The 19,158-nt window shown below is 38.0% G+C and overlaps 1 protein-coding gene across 12 annotated transcripts in view; it reads left to right on the top strand.

Moving 5' to 3' along the window:
• The window catches only part of Fhos (Formin homology 2 domain containing), a 117,398-nt gene that overhangs the window by 6,998 nt on the left and 91,242 nt on the right, over positions 1-19,158 (top strand). For 6 of the 12 annotated variants that reach the window (XM_064126619.1, XM_064126610.1, XM_064126608.1 and 3 more), the window contains exons 2-8: positions 4,192-4,441; positions 4,662-5,078; positions 5,334-7,559; positions 7,676-8,256; positions 8,465-8,690; positions 10,035-10,134; positions 10,247-10,283. In XM_064126619.1, coding sequence (XP_063982689.1) covers positions 4,192-4,441; positions 4,662-5,078; positions 5,334-7,559; positions 7,676-8,256; positions 8,465-8,690; positions 10,035-10,134; positions 10,247-10,283 — 3,837 coding nt within the window. Of the gene's footprint in view, positions 1-4,191; positions 4,442-4,661; positions 5,079-5,333; positions 7,560-7,675; positions 8,257-8,464; positions 8,691-10,034; positions 10,135-10,246; positions 10,284-12,371; positions 12,653-15,515; positions 16,141-19,158 lie in introns of those variants that run through there. The other 6 variants (XM_064126616.1, XM_064126618.1, XM_064126612.1 and 3 more) reach the window with 4 other exon arrangements.

The raw sequence follows: 19,158 nt of genomic DNA, 5'->3' as shown, positions 1-19,158 counted from the left end.
GGATGGGCCCAGTTATGATACAAGTGATTCTGATAGCATATTAAATTCTCATTCCATGTTTCATGGGTTTCGATTCATCGAAATGAATGCACATGAATGGGCCTTCGAAGTTAATAAGCCGCTATGAGGGCTATTTGGGAAATTCAGTGAATAACCTTGATATAAGTGAATCGCTTAATTTGCACTGTTCTCTTATATTTTTACAATTTCCATCGTTTCAGTTGAGTTAATTCAGTTTTATCCCTGGTCATAGGAGTGTTCGGTTGATGTTAATGAGGTTGGGTAAGAGGTTGATCCATGTGAACCATTCGGTAGTAGTTAAAGCCCGGAGAGAAATAGTGTAATAAAAATTACCCATTTGCAGTTGTAAAAATTTTACGAAACTGATACGGAATTTTTCCTGAACATTCTGCAAATTTACAGAATATTTCGCTTTGTGTGACTCATTAAGCAAAAAAAATGTGCAGATGGGTGGGGTTAGTATATACAGAGATTATATTTAATTTAAGTATATATAATGTATGACGAGGCCTAATGAATATTTATATATTATAACGAATGATAGCACTGTTAGAGATTTTCTATAATCTCCACATGTATAATATATTATTATATATAATTCGGAATTATATTTAATTAATGAATTCATTCGGTAGAATTAACTGAGTTATTCTATCACTAGAGAGAAGGAAAAATTCATAATCCGAAATTAGTGAATACTGAAGTACATTTTTCATTAGTAATTTTCAGAATATGATTAATTGTTGATGACTCCGTTGTTCAGCCGATTATCGCTCGCTTGTAATGTGCTGCGTATTTATAATTCCACGAAAGCTTAGATTTTTTGCATAATGATTAATCTACTTGTGGGATTACTTGAACACAATCCGATCTTTGCCTCTCTGGCATTATTTAAATAATCAGAAGTCGGCTTAGAAGGAATCACTAACTATTTCAACAAACTTCATTCGATCGAATTACACGAGTATTCAGCACTTTCATTTCAGCTTAATTACTGATTAAGTCGATTAATAATAGTCAGATAAGCGTTTGGGTTTTACCTCATGAGTTTCATAATTCGAGACTAAAAAAATGGGAGAGAATTTCATAGTTATTAGAATAACAAAAAAGACTTATTTATCAGATCATAGTGGGGGACAAAGTGTCAATTATCAGATAAAGAAAATTTGATTTTCCTACTATGGAGTCCCATTGAGTGGTTAATTTACCTTACAAAAGGACACGGGATTGATGGGAATGTTCTTGCCATTCACCCATCCATCCTTTCCTGACCACTCGTTCCTGTCCTTTTGGTCGATGGAGACCCGATGACTGTGTGAAAAATCCCCACCATTACCCATTACAAGCGAATTCTCTTACAAGCAAGGTCGATTGGCTCTCACTTGTATTTCGTTCACCTCTTCTTCCCTTTTTTTTTCTCTCTATTTCCCTTTTCGTTCAACACACGTGTTTCTACACACTGCTCTCAATTTCATTCCGTCACGTAGTAGCAAGATCTATTCTCGGACTTTCAATACAATACACGCTTTTCCCGTAGAAACTCAACGCCCAATCAATTCGATATTCGAGGGAAACAAAAGAGATCAGGCCGGAAAATCAATCAGAGGAAGCTGATAGAGGAGAAAAAAATCATAATCTGTGAATCGTGGGGTTTGATTGGAGAAGATGATAGGGGTTTGATTATTATCCGACATGTCCATTTGCCGGATGATTATCTCCATCGCTGAATGTCTGAATGAGGATTTTCCTTGAATTGATTTGGATTTATTGGATTGTAGTGAAGTGCAATCTCAATTTTTGTAGAATGTGGGAAAATATTTCCTGTTTGGAAATTCTTCAATATTCACATCTATAGCAATTTCATTTTTTTTTATCAAGGATTTATTCTATGGGTACAATTTTCATCCATTTTATTACATATCCCATCATTTTTCAACTTCGATTATTTTTTTCTCACCCTTTCAACATTTTTCTACCTATGGATTTTCGTATTATTTTTCACACATACATTATCCATCTTTCATCGTTCAATAAAGCTCTAAAGTTCCTTAGACGTCCATCCATTGGTGACTTAACCCTATTTGTACTCATTTAAAAAACCAACAGGTGCCAGGGTGATAAAATTAATTCTGAAAAAAATTGAATTCAACTCCTCAGCCATTTTCATCAGATAATCTTTTTCTTATTCAGCCTGATTATTCTTGAGACATCATAGCCAATGCTAAAGTACGTCAATGCCATAGTAGTGAGCCTTATCTCAGGATATTCTTCAGAATCGCTTTTGGACGATATAGCCCGAGAGCTGGAGGGGGGCTTTTTCGAGGCACTGTCCCAATTCCATTATCGCCACGAATAGCATTACCATAATAACGAGCGTCTCGTGCGTTTAAACGAAAGAGGGAGAGAATCAGCAAAGAAAGGGTGCAACGAGATGAGAAATACTGTGGACATGATATGTATGGAACTGCACATTTCAACATTTTCATTATTGAAAATTTAATTTTTCAATTGTCGTATAAAGTAAATAAGAGTAAACAGTTGAAAGTCTCATGTAAATATTAACTATCGTATCTTGAAAAATGATATATTTATATTATTTACATAAACAGAATTCTTCTTGCAATTAAAGAAAGAATTGCCGTTGTAGTTCTGTTCGTCTTAAGTTCGCAGTTAGTAAGTGATAATTGTTATAAAAAAATTTTTTCCGGGGAGATAACTATCGCCAATCAATTGACAAATTTCACTGAGCGATAGGGTAATTTTCCTCGAACGGCAAAAACAGAAAATAATTAGCAAACGATTAGATAATTTCCACTGAATTTTTTTCTCCGCGTGATTGAGATTGAGATCGGAATCTACATACGTAATAGTCACGATGGAAACGGACACTTGAGAATATTCCCCTCGTCATATTTCAAGGGTGCACTTGAGCTTAATGTATCATTGGCAGGGATGATTATTTTTGTTTAGGTCTAATACAATTTCACTACGAAAAAATAATCTCCAGATGAATGGAGAGTTGTTCCTGGTTTATGAACGTCCCAACGGAAGGGAAAAAAATTATTACAAGTTATTATAAAAATTTGAATGTTCAGTTTTGACCCACCCGTTATAGTCGAGGAAAACAGAGAGACAGAAGAGGTTAATACTCTCGTGTGTGGCTGGGTTTGCCACCGGCCATCTATTTTCGACTTGTGAGAGAGGCATCCTGCCAAAACTTATGTTAATTGAACCGAATTGACAGATTATTGTTTTTCACTCGCCAGCCGGCTCAATCGTTCCCTCAATATTCAACTGCTCCCCGAGAAAGTCAACTGAGAAAGCCAATTCAATTGATGATATCAATAGAACGGTTTACTATAATATCACGAGAATGTTTTCTTGACAGAATAAGCAAGACCACGAGATGATTGACTCTTGCAATAAACTCATTGAACAAAATTATTAATTCTACAGAAAGTCGGTCTGATGTTTGCATTCACTGATAAATAAAATATAATTTTTCCAATTGCATTCGTTTCCGACAAGAAAATGCCCGAAATTCTCACTAGAAAATCCGCTTAAATTCTTGCCAGAATATTTGATTGGCAAAATAATATTTTTCTGTCAGGGTTTTCATCATTTAAACAGTCCACGAATTAATCAACAATGAAATACCCTTTGAGTTTGTATTTTCATAAATAATAACCCTTATATACACTCATGAATTCATTTAACATAAAAATAATTCAATAAATATTAACATAATGCCCCAAGACCTTCAAAAATACAGGATATTTCCTAATTGTTTTGTTGTGTAGCAAGAGGTAGAAGTTTTGTAGATTAAATTCCCGAGGGCTCAACGCGAGGGATTTTATTGCAAAACTTCTCCCGCTGGTTGGCAGGTAGGAAGACACCAGGGAAATATCCGATGAATTTTGAAGGGCCACAGCTATTCGGTTTTTTTTTTATTAGAACCACAACATATCAAGAAATAGTCAAGATGCTTCTGCCCAACGGGTTCGGTCAAATTCTTGTCTTCTGTCGCTCGAGAAAATGTCCTCAACCGAATTGAATTCATTTTTTCATATGTCCGTAGTCCTGGTGATGCGTTAAATAAACGTTGTTCGCCTCTCCTGCATACATAATGTACGTAGATAAATCGATCAATGTATTCATGTATATTTGCAGAACGATTCATCGGGATATAGGCCCAGAAGTGGCGCCAGTGTGGGCGTTACGTTGGCCCGAAATCCTGTGTCTGGGAGCACCAGTCTGCCCAACTACCGTACGAGCTACTCGAGTAATTTGACCAGTACATCGAGAGGACTGGGTACTGGTAAAGACAGGATCAACGGTGTGGTTTCATCTGGTTATGGTAATGCTGCACTCAATAAGAGGGACATCAAGAGTCATGATCAAACGTACAATAAATATTCAGGTGAGAATTTTTGCAACTCTTCTCTGAATAAGTAGATTATAGATTTGTTGTATTACCTTTTTCCTTTCAAGGCCTTTAAAGAGCGCGTTGGATGCCAGATATTGTTATTATTATTTTTATTACAGTGAGGAAAAATAAAAAAACAGCAATGATAATAATGGCTTTCTGTATATTTTCAATCCTATTCCCCTGTAATAACCGAAGCTAATCGATGTTCTAGCTCAAAAATCAGACAAAAATCGCCTAAATCCCGGTCGCACATCATTGGAGGATGTACGCAAGAGTCCAATACCAGAGAAAACACTCTTTGAGAAGTACTCATACCCAACAAAAACAGCAGATCGACCGTCCTCAGTCCTCGATAAATACAATCGCAGCATTGCATCACGTGATAAACCCAGAGAGCAAGAAATAACACAGCGCTATATAGTAAATACGTATCCAGGTTCCGGAGCACGTTGTAACTATGACGTGGGACCGGCCGAAAAGAAGGAGCGCACTGAGAATTCATCGTACAAAAGTGTACGTGCTACTGGCGGAACTTGTAGAAGTTCGAGAGAGCCAAGTCCAGAAGTTGCTACAAAGAGCTTCAGAGTTTACCCGAGAGTGTCGAATTATGGACGCAGTGGAAGTTCAAGTAAGTGAAACACTTGGGGGAAAAAAAGTATCCATTGCCTCACATTATATACATTATTTCATGACAATAAATACTGAACATTTCGACTCGGGATTGCCATTGACGAGGTAAAAATTGTTTGGATTTTAAATGTAATTTTCATCAATTTTTACCCTCCAACTGCAACTCATTGTTCGAGGCCATTGCAATAGCAATGTGATATAGATTGAAAAGTTGTTAAAAAAACCCACGGTAATTGTTATTTAAACTTTTCAGCTGAAACAACTCCGATTGCCTCGAGGTATCCCAGCTCATCTAGATACACTCCCTCTATATCACGTGCTGGTGAACGAACAGCAACCCCCGTTGGCTATTCAAACTCAGAGAGACTGCGTTCACCCAGTGTGAAAATACCTTCAAACTTCAAAGAAGACTGTAAGGCATTGCCGTCGGCCAGTTGTGAGATTGCAACTGAAAAGTCAAGAAAGATTGAAAATAGTACAGTGACGGAAAATCCGGAAGTAACAATACCCGAGGAAAATGACAACTTGCCTCCTCAAGAGACAAAAGTTGAGAGTGTTATTACATTAACAGTAATTTCAAGAGGCACATCACCGGGCCCCCCGGCGTCATCGTCATTCGTGCGTAATCGGAGAGCAGAGGCAGCGAGATTAATTCAAAAGGAAATAACAAAGTTGAAGAGGAAATCGGAGACGAAAGACGCTGAGATACAGTCGGATAAAATAGACGATTGTTCAACGAGGTACTCGAGATTTGCCAGTGGAAGAGTTTGGCCTTCGTATCTCGACAAATTCCCGACGTCTGGTTCATATTCACGGAATTATGGACCGAGAATTAGTGGCTTTACTTATGAACAACAATCTGGCGATTCTCGAGACAAATCGGCACGTGGCGAAGCTCAAGAGAAACAATTTATTCAAGAGGATAACAATGGGAAGAAATACGAAGGCACTTTGATACCTTCAAGAAGTTTTGGCCAAAAAATTCAAAACTTTGGGTACCATAACGGAGCTGCGTCGACGGAAGACCCGGTGGATGTTTGTTCACAATTGACTTCTTCGAGCACTCAGGGTCTTAGTAGACAAGACTCCAATAATGAAATTTCTCCGAAGCCAGAGGTGTCGCCAACTGGTCAAAATGAAAGAGAAAAAGAAGGGAAGAAACCGAACAATCCCCGTAAATACTGTCGATCGTTGAGCCAAAAATTCAGTTCTTTTAACGACGATACGAATAATCACAAGGAGCCAGAGAATCTGACTGGTGAAGAATCAAAAGGAGATAAACAGCTGAAGAGGCGGGGTGGTTCAGTAAGTTCAACAGCATCGTCGGAGGGTGTAGCCAAATCAATATCACGTAATAGCTCAACAAAGTCCCTGAATCAGCAGCGTCAAATGACGCGTACCGACTCGTCGGATTCATCTGTCAGTTTGCCAACTGGCAAATGTAAATCCTCGAACGCCCCTAGTCATCAGGCAAAAATAAAAGGCAACGGATCTCAGTCTTCTTCGGTGTCCAGTGGTAGAGTGAATAGCAACAGGACAAGTGGTTCTGAAGCACGTGGAAAACCACCGGTACCTAAAATTTGTGAGGTTAATGCTAATATGAAAATATCACCTGCGACAAAATATGTTAATAAGGATTTTCGCAAGTCTGCTCTTAACATGCCGGACGCCAGTGAAGCTATGAGACTTCAGTATGAGCGGAAAAGAGGGAAAAAAATGCAGAGAAGTGTTTCAATCAGTTCACAAGACTCAGAATCGAATAACAGTGAGAGAAAGAATTGTAGTATCGCGAGGAGTGACTCGAAGAGTACATCACTGCCGAGATTCAGTGGATTACAGACCTCTAGAAGTGGATCCAAGATGAGGAGAAAACATTCGAGCTCAGAGAGTAGTGATTCGAGCAGTGAGTCTTCAAGTACTGAAGATGACGAGGGATCTGCCTCTAAGAGGATTCGTTGCAAGAGAATTTCCAATTCTCCGAAAATGGAGAGAAAGAGGACCATTAGTGGAGATTTTTCGAGGACCAGTGCACTTGCCTCCTCGGCCGACGAATTGTCGTTTAATATGGAGAAACCTCCTAGGCCCTCGCCGAGTCCACGATCCCGAAGTGAGAAGTCACTGAAATCTGAGGAAGCCAAATCTTTTCTAATTAGAACGCTCACGCCTGTTACAAATTTTTTCAAAAATAAGGAGGACAGTGAGGGAAATTTAGAAGAGAATTCAGAAGGGATGAGAATATCGCGGTCACCGTCAGTAAATAAATCAATTTCGTCGAGCTTGGGAAATAGCCGAAGTTTTTCACACGAAAAGAGTTGCGAGAGAACGGGACAGGGGACTTTGAGACATCAATCATCGGGCGAGAAACCCTGGTGGATGGACTCGAACTCGGAGAATGTGCCTGAGGGTGTTGAAAGGATGAGCGTTTGTCAGGATGAGATCAGCCAGGAGACAACTGTCAGTACGAATCTTCCTGATGATGGTAAGAAAAATACAAATGTTGAAGTGATTTTTTATTGTTGCTCTTGGAGAATAAGGATACACCAAGTTATCATGGAAAGGCGAAGGGATTTTCACGTTAAACTCTTTTTTTTTAAGGTAAATTCAAGACACGAATTTGGCGACAGGATTCGGGAGAACGTCCCTGGTGGTTTGATACAGATGAGGTGAAAAAAGTAACGTCAGCATCCTCCCCAGTGGCGAGAAAAAATTCAAGTCGCACATCAAGCGAACGTAGGAATCGTTTAAAGCATCAGCAGTCTGGAGAGAGAGCCTGGTGGTTGAGTGAGGATCCAACAGACGTGCCTGAGGGCATTGAGGTTTATCCTCCAGTTGCCATAGTGTCACCGATAAGCGTTAGCAAGTCCAGTGGTGACAACTCAGTGAGCCTCGTTGAGGACGAGACACATACGAGGAGCCACCATAGGATAAGTCACGTCGAGTCCGGTGAGAGAGCTTGGTGGATGGACAGTAATTCCAATATACCAGATGGCATTCAAAAAATAACTCCGGATCGAGAAACAAATAGTAATTCCGATGATTCAGACGAATCATTAGAGAAATTTGATATATTACAGTCACATTCAGTGGACACACAGTCGAGGTCAATATCAACATTTCCTCTTCAATTTCCACCACCTCCCAACGAGCCACTTGGTGATCGCGCTAGTCCCGAAGGAGTAAGGCCACAAACTATTCATTACTTTGATAACATTATTTACATCTATTTGCATAATAATAATCCGATCAATTTTTTATTCGATTCATTCGGGGAATAGACGAAAATACAAATTGGATCTCATATTTCTTCTATTCCTGTCTGAACTTACAAATAAATTCTTGAATTGACCTCTGAAAGTATTTTCTAATCTGATTGTTTCCATGAAGATCGAGAATCCACCAGAACCACCCAACTGTTACGAGGGTCGTGGCTCACCCTACGACAACGTTCAGTCACTTGGCCGCTCGACACCCCGTAAATCTTACAGGAAACGGCCATCAACCCTACCCCTCTTCATTGGGAACCACACAAACATCGACGATCTACTTGGCCAAGTAACACCACGCCAGAGTCCCATAATGTCCCGTATACGCAAACAGGAAATGATGGAGGGTAAGTCGATCTGATTTAATGGAAATCCTATACCATCGAAATTCTCCAAATGCGCATTTTCTTTCACTTCCGGATATTTTCCACTGTTTACATCGGAGATTGGCCTAAATACTATTCTCAGCTCATCAATAAAATCGAGTTAAAGGACATAAACGGCAGATTAAAATTCATGGTGGGTCTCGTAGCGTGTGATGGGGGTTCACAAGCCAAGCGAGTGAAGGGTGTTGCCCTCCAATTAAATATTAATAATAGAAATTACTCTTCGGACGATCATAGCTTTCCATTCGCACCTTGAAATTTATTGATCGACAGGATAAGATAAAGGGAGGAAAACCGATTGAATTACACTCGGATTAGTCGGATTACTAGATGAAAAACATAGCGATAAGGCCGGGGGTGAATTGAGGAAGCAAAAGGGGAGATTGGAAATACAGCATGGGGTTACACGCAACGCACATTCGGATGAATCCATTGATTTTATGGGCCACAGTAGCATTAACAGCAAATTTACTCGGTTTCATGTTTCATAGGGTAAAGGTTTTTCGATGCCTACCATTGCCCACTGCGTTGATACATTTAATCCATTTCACAATGTATTTCAATTCGCTTACATCCGATAAAGTGGCTATACACAGGTAAAAACATTCGCGTCAATATCGAACTGCCCATGGGTTAGAATTCGTCATTGCATATTCATGAAAGTGGTCTGTAATGTAAATATTCATTCATTGAGTGGGAGATGTGACTTTTAAGTACCGAGAGTTTAGTCGAATTTGGTGAAATCAGTTGTAAACAAATTCACTGTTTATCAACATCGCATATGTGATTGAGCCTGGTAAATTAATCCTCCCACAGAGTCTTGTTAATCCATCTCAACCAATTTTATTGAGCGAACAACAATAGTAATTTCTACATCAACAAAGAACGTCAGGCAACTCGCGTTTTGCTTGACAATTACGGGATTCACTCGAAAAATTTACAAATTGCTCTGGGAAAATTTGTAACAGCAGAAAAGGGCTTTTAGACACGCGCAGCGAAGTGAAATGTACCCAAAAGTGACTTTCCCACACAGCGTGATAGAAAAACTTTTTAGGGAAAACCGTAGGACGAACGTGAACGAGTGGAACGTGAGTTTTGGGGATTTTACGGAATTTGGGATTCTCAAGGAAGAAAGAAGGCCCAGAGGATCGTTTTTATTGCACGTTTGGTTGCAGAATATTCGGAATATTCGGAGTTTAGATTTATGACCTTTCTTTAGTGCTTTTATCAACGCTCTATGACATTTAAATTCTCTCGTTGAGAGTGGAATTGTTGCTAATTTACGGCGAAACAATTTTGTTACAGACGATTTGGATGATAGCTCTGAATGCGAAGAAATTGATGCTGACCAGGTGATAATTCACGACAGCACCCCACAAACGCCGGTCATCCAGCGTCGTGGAAGGTAAATTTATAAAAATTACCGTGAACGTGTTAGTTATTAATTTGAAATAGTAAATCCCCATTGAGTATTAGCAGAGTCATCCTGACGAATCATTTTCCAACTTGTTTTTCAGGGACACTGAGAGACCACAGCCAGACGGTTACATTCCGGTGAGTGCCTCCAGTACATTCACTTTATTGACCATTTTTTTTCTTTCTTTTTACAATTTTTTTCTCCTTCTCGTCTCATCTCCACTAGGAGATAAAGCACGGAAAGACAAGGAGGAATGAACAAAAATTGAGGACAAAAAGTCCACTCCCTTTCACACTTTTATAAAGAATCTCCTACATGTGCTTTTTGTTCATTCTAAGGGAGTGAAGTATGCATATATGGAGGGCATTGGGCGTTTTGAAGACGTCAAAGGGCGTTTTGAAAAAAAAAACGGGTGAAACAAAAGACGCGTCAATCTATAGGGGGAATAGGTCGACATTCATGAGTGAGGGTGGTGAGAGGCCATTATTGTTTATTACGAACTGGGGGACACGCACGAATAGACCCTTTTTTTTGGTTTTTGAATTTTAGGGACAAAGACTACTGTCTGGAGATTTATTTTTCCAGTTTTTATTCTAAAGGGGAGGGGGGGGGGGGTGGAAATTTAACTTTCAATTTGAGATGATCAAATCAAAGTTCAATAAAAAAAATCCTTTCCATGAAAAAATAATATTCCTGCGCATCCCAAAGCTGAGCACTAATGGAATAGGCGGAAATAAAACGTAAAAAAACAAATAACGTATCAAGCAACGGTCACCTGCCTTCTGACGCAGTGGCACAGTCCCCTGTTGTTTTAATTTCAATATTTACTTATTCAATTGGACTGCTGGAAAGAGGATTGCAGTTTTAACGGTGAAATTAATTTATTGGAAAGTCAGGGAATTTACAATTCAAAATATGACAATTAAAACTACCCCGGCCCAGAAGTTTCTCAGATATTTGAAAAACAAATTTAGCGGTATCCGAAGTTTGTGCCCAAGACCCTTGGAGTAAAGTCATTTGATTCTGGAGTTTAAAATTAAAAATTCCATTAATTCTCGTGAACCATTTTCAGTTGTAATAAGATTGCGATCCTCAGTGACTTGTGTTCTCCGGTTTTGCATATCATACTCGACTCTGTTCTTACATAATTCTCTTGACTCATCACTCATAATTCCTTCACAATTCTCTTCACTGTTCACACATATCCCCTGCCAGTGCTGGACGGAAAAGCCGTGAATTTCCGTGGTTGAAAATTTTCCGAGGGTAGTAAGAGAAGAAAACAATATGGGAGCGACAAAAAATATAAAAGAATCGAGATAAACTTCCGTATCGTGTGGAATTGACTCGAAAATGTGTTTTCGACAATGAAATCTCCTTTTCCCAGACGATGCTGGCTCGTGTCTCTAGACCCAATTGTACGTACATACTTGCTCTCAATTTCAGCAAAAAAAATCCTGCTTGTTTACTTTTCACGAGTTCAGAAACAACTAAAAATAATTTACAAAAGTTCAGCAATGGAGGGAAAGTATGTTAAAAAAATAAATAAAAAATATCCAGTTTGCGTTTACTGTCAACAATAGGAGCTTCATGATAGCGCTTATGCAATTACATTTATCAGAATTATTTAAAATCAAACATTGAAAAATATTACCTTTGTGTGAGTATTTTTCTATTTTTCCATGTTTACGTGATTCAAACTCAGAATATATTTATTTACTCGCATAAATCGACGCGATGCGTATTTGTTTTTTGGATCGGTAGCCAATGGCTAGCCATTGACAGGTAGCACAATAGAAATTTACCCGCTATAAATTCATGCAGGGGTGGAAATAAATTGAAATTAAATATGGAGGGAAAAAAATGAAAAGATTATTGCAGATCGGGTACCAATTTGTAAAGTACTTTTCTCGGTTTTTCGAGCTAAAGTACTTCATTATTTCAACGTATCATATCAACCAAATGACAGCTTTCCCCTAAAATAATCCGTGAAATGATAAATACTTAAACAAATCCCCGAGACAGATTTTTAAAATCATCCTACCCCATTTTCTTCAGAAAAGATGCACCAAAATAGACACTCAAAATTTGTCGCCCTATTTCTTTTCAATAATGATAATTATTGGATTATGGAGATCCCGGGGTCAATTCTTTTTCTGTCGATAGTAGGGAGGGGGTTGGCCGTACGGTGGCGTAGTGTATGCCGGAGTCGACAGGTGTCCGTGCGATTCAGTGTAGCGGCGGCCGCTCGCGAGGTTAGGCACGTTCCCAGGCCGTTCGCTCATTTTCTTACCATTTTTCTCACCCCTCTGTGCTCGGAATGTTTGTTTGATCGAAAAAACAAAGCCAACATGTATGAAAAATCGGTGAAAATGGAGTGAAGTGTTTTGTACACATGGCAGACTGTAACGACGCGAAATATCTAAACACAGCACGTGACCTTCGATCTTGGTGCGCTGAAAAAGAACGAAAGCGCAGACTCCAGGACATCGTTATTACGCATGCACTGGTGAATATAGGAATTCGAATATTTGTTTTGGATCTTGATTTTATTAATTTGAGGTTAATATTTATTTGATTTTACTTCTGACGAAAATCGTTGCAAGTTCCTGGGAGAATTCGCAACTGGGAATCGCCCGAGGGCCTTCAGCCATTGGCGTTAATATTTTCGAGATTTTTTCACCATAAATTTTACGAAACAATCTTTTCCATTATTGGTCGAACATTCTTCGCCTCAAATAATTACTCAGGACCTCTAGTGATTTTCTAGCAATCGAATTAAATCAGTCTCGCGATGATTCCTCACACGACAATACAATTCCATTGTTTTGGAACGTTTGTTTTGATAGCCGAGGTCGCCATATTTTGCCATCACAGTTGTTATTCACTCGATTCTTCCAGGTTTCTGAACTTTCTACTGCAAATATCATTGTCTTCTTCGTGTACAGTCAGCATCATAAAAATCATATCATCATTGTCTTCTCGAAAAATGCATTCCATGTTGTCTCTCAGTCCCAACAAATTTCAGTTGATTCCTCGACGAATTCTGGGGCCAGGAAACTCGTTGTCAATCAAAAATCGTCTTCTTTTATTCCAAAAAAAAACCCTGAATTCATTCATCACTGATTTCATAATTGCCCTTTAATTTCTGAATTATCCTCAATTTTGGAGTGAAATTTCCCACGTTGAGATGGGGTATCTCAAAGAGGAGTTTCAGTCATGAAAAAAGGATGAAGAAAGAATGAGTTTTTTGACCGAATGTAATTTCATACGTTCAAGTCACCTGAACGCTTTATAATCTTTTGACTCTGAGAGCCACCATAGGCATTTCGATCGAGGTATGGCGCAGACTCGTTTTCCCCCTCTCATCGAGCTATCCTTCCTTCATTCTCTCTTCTTCTCTGTTCCTCGTGTTTTCTCTTGGTCTGTACGTAGAGCCGGTAGCCGGTACCTATATAATATATATATGTATATGTATATATATACGGAATGGAGTCAAAGGGAGAGATATCACGAGTTTCTCTCCCTCTGTAGTTTCTTTCTCTCTGTCTCGCTGTGTGCAGGCATACCGAACAATGCGAATGCATAACCTCCTACAGAATGACGAGTTCTCTCTGCCACAATGTGGATACCTGCATGACCCCAACAAAAAGCCAGTGCTAAATTCCCTTGATCCGGGGCTGCATGAGTGGACAGGTTACCGACGTGGCTACAATTTTATTGTCAAATTTTGAAGGAAGTTTATTTGTTACTTTTGAGGAAAATACAGGTTGGAGAATCATTAGCAGATAAATATCAAGAGAAAGTTTATATTTTTTTATTGATGGTCTAGGGGATTATTTTAATGATATCCCAGTACTTTGGATATTTTTCTTTGAGGAAATGCTCAGTCTCAGGAGATTCATTTCGGTCCCAGTTGATGTCCTAGGTTCGTACTGGGGAAAATGAGAATTTTGAAAGTTCCTATGATTTTAATTTCTTGTTTGCAAACAGCATAATTTTTTTATAAAAGGCAATTTGGATGATGTTCTCACGAAATTAATTGTCAATGGTTGCATAGTGTGGTATGTGAATTGTAAATGATAGTTGGATAAGTTTAGCACTCGTAATATATCACTCAAATGAAAAATGAAGCCTCTGGGCTTTTACATCTTCACTTGACCACATTTCGTCCAAAGAAATTTCATTTTCATCAATTAAATTGGCTCATTTATTCAGACAAATAGTTGAGAACTACTTGAGAAAATCAGTTACAGCTTCAACTGTCAACTGATTGTGAAAGAATGATTTATTAAAATTTTTATCGTCGTCACCTCGGCTGTTTAAATCCACAAATCACCATTACAAAACCGTCTCTGAGAGTTTAATTGGGTTAAACAAGTCCGGGACATTAAGGAGATGAATATTCATTCGCAGGGAGACTATTTAAAAACACGTACATGTTTCTGTGGTAGTTATCGTACAGAACTAATTTTTTTTCAATTGTTTAATTTTTTTGAATAGATGGCAATGAATATGGAAATGTGTCTGTATCATGAAAAATTCCTTTTAGAGGTAATTTTCATCAATGATGAATAAATTGGACTAGACTAAATTCCTCTGTCAATAAGATTAACTTGTAAAAGTAGGAAAAATCCAAGTTATTACACTCGTTCATACGATATCTGTGGTCAAGGCCGCCAGCACTAAACGTTCTTAATGAAACCCGACGGTCAGTCACGTTGTCGAAAGCCAGTTTGTTTCAATAATAACTGTCAAATATAATTCAAGATCCAAAATAAACAGTCGAAGAATATCCTTAACTCACTATCAATACAGTTTATCTATAGACTGCCTGAATTATGATAATTCAGGTAGCGTGTGAACCAAAAATATTGGTTAAAGAATTTTTTATAACTGAAAATGAATATTATCACAAAGATGCAATGACATTGGCAGAAAAAATTATTTCTATTGAGGTGTCTTTCTCTTGAAATAGATATGTTGAAACAATGTAGTCACTAGAGCAATTGTTTACCAGTGCATTCTGGTGAAAAATTTTAAATTTCTCCGTCCAAATAATAATAATTTATTTCTCACAGCATGAGATCATGTTGATTGGTTAATCAACAATGTAAAAATCCATTTAGTCATCAGAAGAGTCTTGAGTGTTAGCTTTGAGATAAATCAATGAATTTCTGGAGATGATAAACTCTAATTGTCCCATCAAGGAGAGATCACTGACATTAATAACAAAATCATATTTATTTGAAAACTAATCACCTCATGAATTCAAACGAATTCTTTTGACAAAATTAATTTTTTCTATCAGTGTAGCATAAAATTGTGGGTATTTATGACAGTTTGAAGTAAAAATTATAAATTTTCAATAGAATAAAATCAAGTGGAGTTGAGGAGTCTCTCCTTTCTCCCTCGATTCTTCTATTTAGTTTTTATGAAACTAATGTAAAAGACAGAGAGAAAGAGACATGTGAGAGAGCTCAGGGGGAATTGTGGATGAAAATAAAGGGAAGAGAAGTCGAAGTTGGCCTCCGTTGTGTATACGCGTTTGCCCAACGGGTGAACCGGTTCGTTGAAAAACCGAAGGGACTTTCAGCAGTGGAGAGAAGGCCAGAGACGTTCAGCTTTAAAGCAACCAAACGACAAACAATTTTTTATTGTGAATGTTGTTTTATTTTTTTTTATCTCTTCACTTCTCCTTGACTAAATTCATCATTATTCGATTCAATTCGAGGAATCGTGGGAATTGAGGTCTAAGGGTTAAACGGGGGTGAGTGAGTGAGTGAGTGAAAAAAAAAATATTGAAATAGTGAAGGATTATTGTGTGGCGGAATGTCGTTGACGTGCAGAGTGCAATATCTGAACGATGTCGATCCGTTCGCTTATGCCAGCTCCTATCCAGAACCACCCAGGCCACCCGTCCACACCTTCAGCGCGACCTTGCCGCTCATCAACCAACTTGCTGCGGTACATCGACTCCTTCGAGCGCCGCACAGGGTGAGTTATCATTATCATCAGGTTATTTTGGTCCAAAGTTAGAAGACTCGAAAATTATCCCCCGAGAGAAATTACCGTACCGTTTCGTAATTATATACGCTGAGGAAAAAAAAAAAATTTTTGGCAAATATTCATTTACATGGAATGAAATTTTTGGTAAAAATTAGCCTCCAGGGGGCGAAATGAGGGATGGTGGTTAGTTTTACCACAAAAATTGGCCTCTCAAGGATAATTTTTCCAATAAAACTTCACCTAAAATGTGGTTGTCGTTTCGTACCTTCGTTTTGCCCTCTAGAAGTTGAATTTTTATCCAAAATTTCTTTCATCGATTCCCTGACAATTTTGATGGGGTTTAAACCCAACTTGGTACCACTTGAGAGTGATTAGATCGAAGAACTACAATTTTGAAAAAATAATTTTGGTTCTCCGTGTTTTTGCCATTCGAGAAAAATTAGCTCTAAGAAATAATTTTTTTGTCGCCAACAACGAATTTTTTTCGAACTTAAATCCTTTGACAATTTTTTTTGTCTCACCGTAAGATATTTACTTGTTGTCAATGCTCCGAGTCAGCGGTTTCTCAATGCAAGTTCACATGCTCTTATCAGAATTATTTTTTTTTTTTCGCTTCATCCTCGTTTAAATTTGTCTCCAATTGCGAGTGCACCGTTGGGGGTATACGATTGTTGGGAAGCTATAGTTGCTGACCGCAGTTTCTCTCGTGTTGGTAACTCGATTAAGTGTCTGCCGAGTTTAGCGTTCGAAATAATTTCATTACGCTACGACAAACCTTTGTATATAGATGATGTTTCTGGTTTTAATGTTCTCTTTCCACCTCTGTCTCTCTCGGCTTTTCTCATCGTGTAACATTTTGTTCTGAATTAAATGACAAAATATTGGGATGAGAGGGAAATAAGAAAAAGTAGAGCAGAATTCAATTTTTCCCTGTTCTGAATTGAATTGACTCCGAAATCGACGTGTACATAACAGGGATAGAATGAGATAGACGTATACATGGTGTATGTTCATATGAGAGAAGAAGAGAGAAGGTGAAAAAGTCGAAAAGTTATGGTGCGAGGTAAACGTGCGCTCTCGTATTCGAGATAACTGGTACATCGGGACCAACTTATACATATAGGTATAGAAGTTAAAACGTAATATACTCGGGTTTCTCCCTTCCTCACCCATAAACGCACTTTTTGTCTTGTTTCGCGCGGGGGCGCCTTTGTACCGTTAGCTGAACGGACCCCAGCATTTGTACAATATGAACGAGGGCAAAGGGAGCGATTGTTAACAATCCCTTTATTCAACGTACATTATCATTAATTTTCTCAATTTTTTTTCCAATTGATAGATTTAATTGCCAATCAAATGAGAGAAAAAATTGATAATAAAATCCAGTGACTTTAAAATCTCCTGAAGATATTGAATAATATTTTTTTCATGTCTTCACGTTTATATTTTCTGAACTCTTTATAAATTTTGACATCAAAGTTAAATCACGATATTCTATGACATCGTTGAAAATGAAAATAATTTTTTAATACCCACGTTTTTTTTCCCCGACTATTTATATTGGGATAGGGGAAAAAAATCAAATATACATTTGCGTTGCATAGAAACGTTATCAGCGATACTTTCTGCTGAAGAGATACTTTTCCACATCTCACGTGATACCCAGTCTCTAGTAACGTATACCTCCACATACAGAAGTGTATTTTATACAGAGTTGAGGAGGACGAGAGCCATAGAAAAATATTTGCCAGACGAGCGTATGTGCAGTCCTCTCAAAATGCCCCGAGAGGATATGAGATACATGTATGCATGGTATATTGTATATATGGGCACAGATTTATGCCTCTTTCTCGTTATCGTTATATTCAGTGGCGTGTCTCTGCTACTTCGACCTAGCCTACCCCCCCTATTCCATTTTGACTCAACTGAAGTTGAGATAAACCATGGAATTATTCCACTCTAGTTGCAGTCGTTCGTCAATTATGAATCGAAAAAATGTCTGCATTGTTTTAAGTGATGAATTGCAGAATACATTTTCCATAAATAAAATATCATCTCTAGTTTTAAATGGAAGAATGGGAATGTTTTGCTGAATCAAAAATTTAGCTGAGCTCTTATATGCTTTTTCAATGTATTTATAACGTAAAATTGCTGTCGATGGTGTGAGGGATACAGTGAATGGGTAGAAGTTAATTTTCATCTACTTTCATCATTTTATTTTTCCATTTATGACGTATCTCTGATGAAACACTTGTAATTCTGCAATTTGTTGCGACAAAATTCGCATTTAAATCATATTAGTACTTTCAGTGAGTTGACTTTTGTTGGAAAAATATGGGGAGAATGGTCGAGTGATTTTCGAAATATTATTTATTGTTGGATTGATCGTGAGGGTATTTCGAAAATTGATTGATGTGCCGACGTGAAAGACTAGTTAATTTGAATTTAGTGGGTCTGGTTCGGTTGGGTAAATAGACCCTCATTCACACGTGGAATGGAATTTATTTGAAATTCAAAATATCAAAGGAGTTGAGGAATTTTCATTGAAAGAGGTTGAAAATAATCTTTTGATGCAACAATAAAAATTTTAGTGAGGGTTGTAAGGATGATGGAAAAATTAAGAAAATTCCATTTGGTTATTTTCTTTAGTTTGTCGGTGAAAAGACGGTTTGGAGATTATATTTTGAGACGACCTTGCCCCAGGTATGTAAACAATACACACCTGTCGGCAAGATACGCCACGAATTTTTTTTTTCCTTTTTTTTATTGTGTGTGAGGAGATAAAGAAGAAACAGGTCTGGGGATCTTAAAAAACACGTAACTCCTCATTTTTCTGGTCATCTACAGTGCACTCTCATTCGAAAAATATTTCCGTTATACTACCAGCCAATAAAAGTCTATTCGTCACTGCACAAACGTTAGATTTATCAAAGTTTATAACGCAGTCAAGAATTTTCAAACTTTTCAGAAACTACTTTCCTCTGGGTTAACTCAACTCCTATTTAT

Source organism: Diachasmimorpha longicaudata, chromosome 8, assembly GCF_034640455.1.
Source record: "Diachasmimorpha longicaudata isolate KC_UGA_2023 chromosome 8, iyDiaLong2, whole genome shotgun sequence".
Taxonomy (NCBI): domain Eukaryota; kingdom Metazoa; phylum Arthropoda; class Insecta; order Hymenoptera; family Braconidae; genus Diachasmimorpha; species Diachasmimorpha longicaudata.
This window is presented reverse-complemented; position numbering and strand designations above follow the sequence as displayed.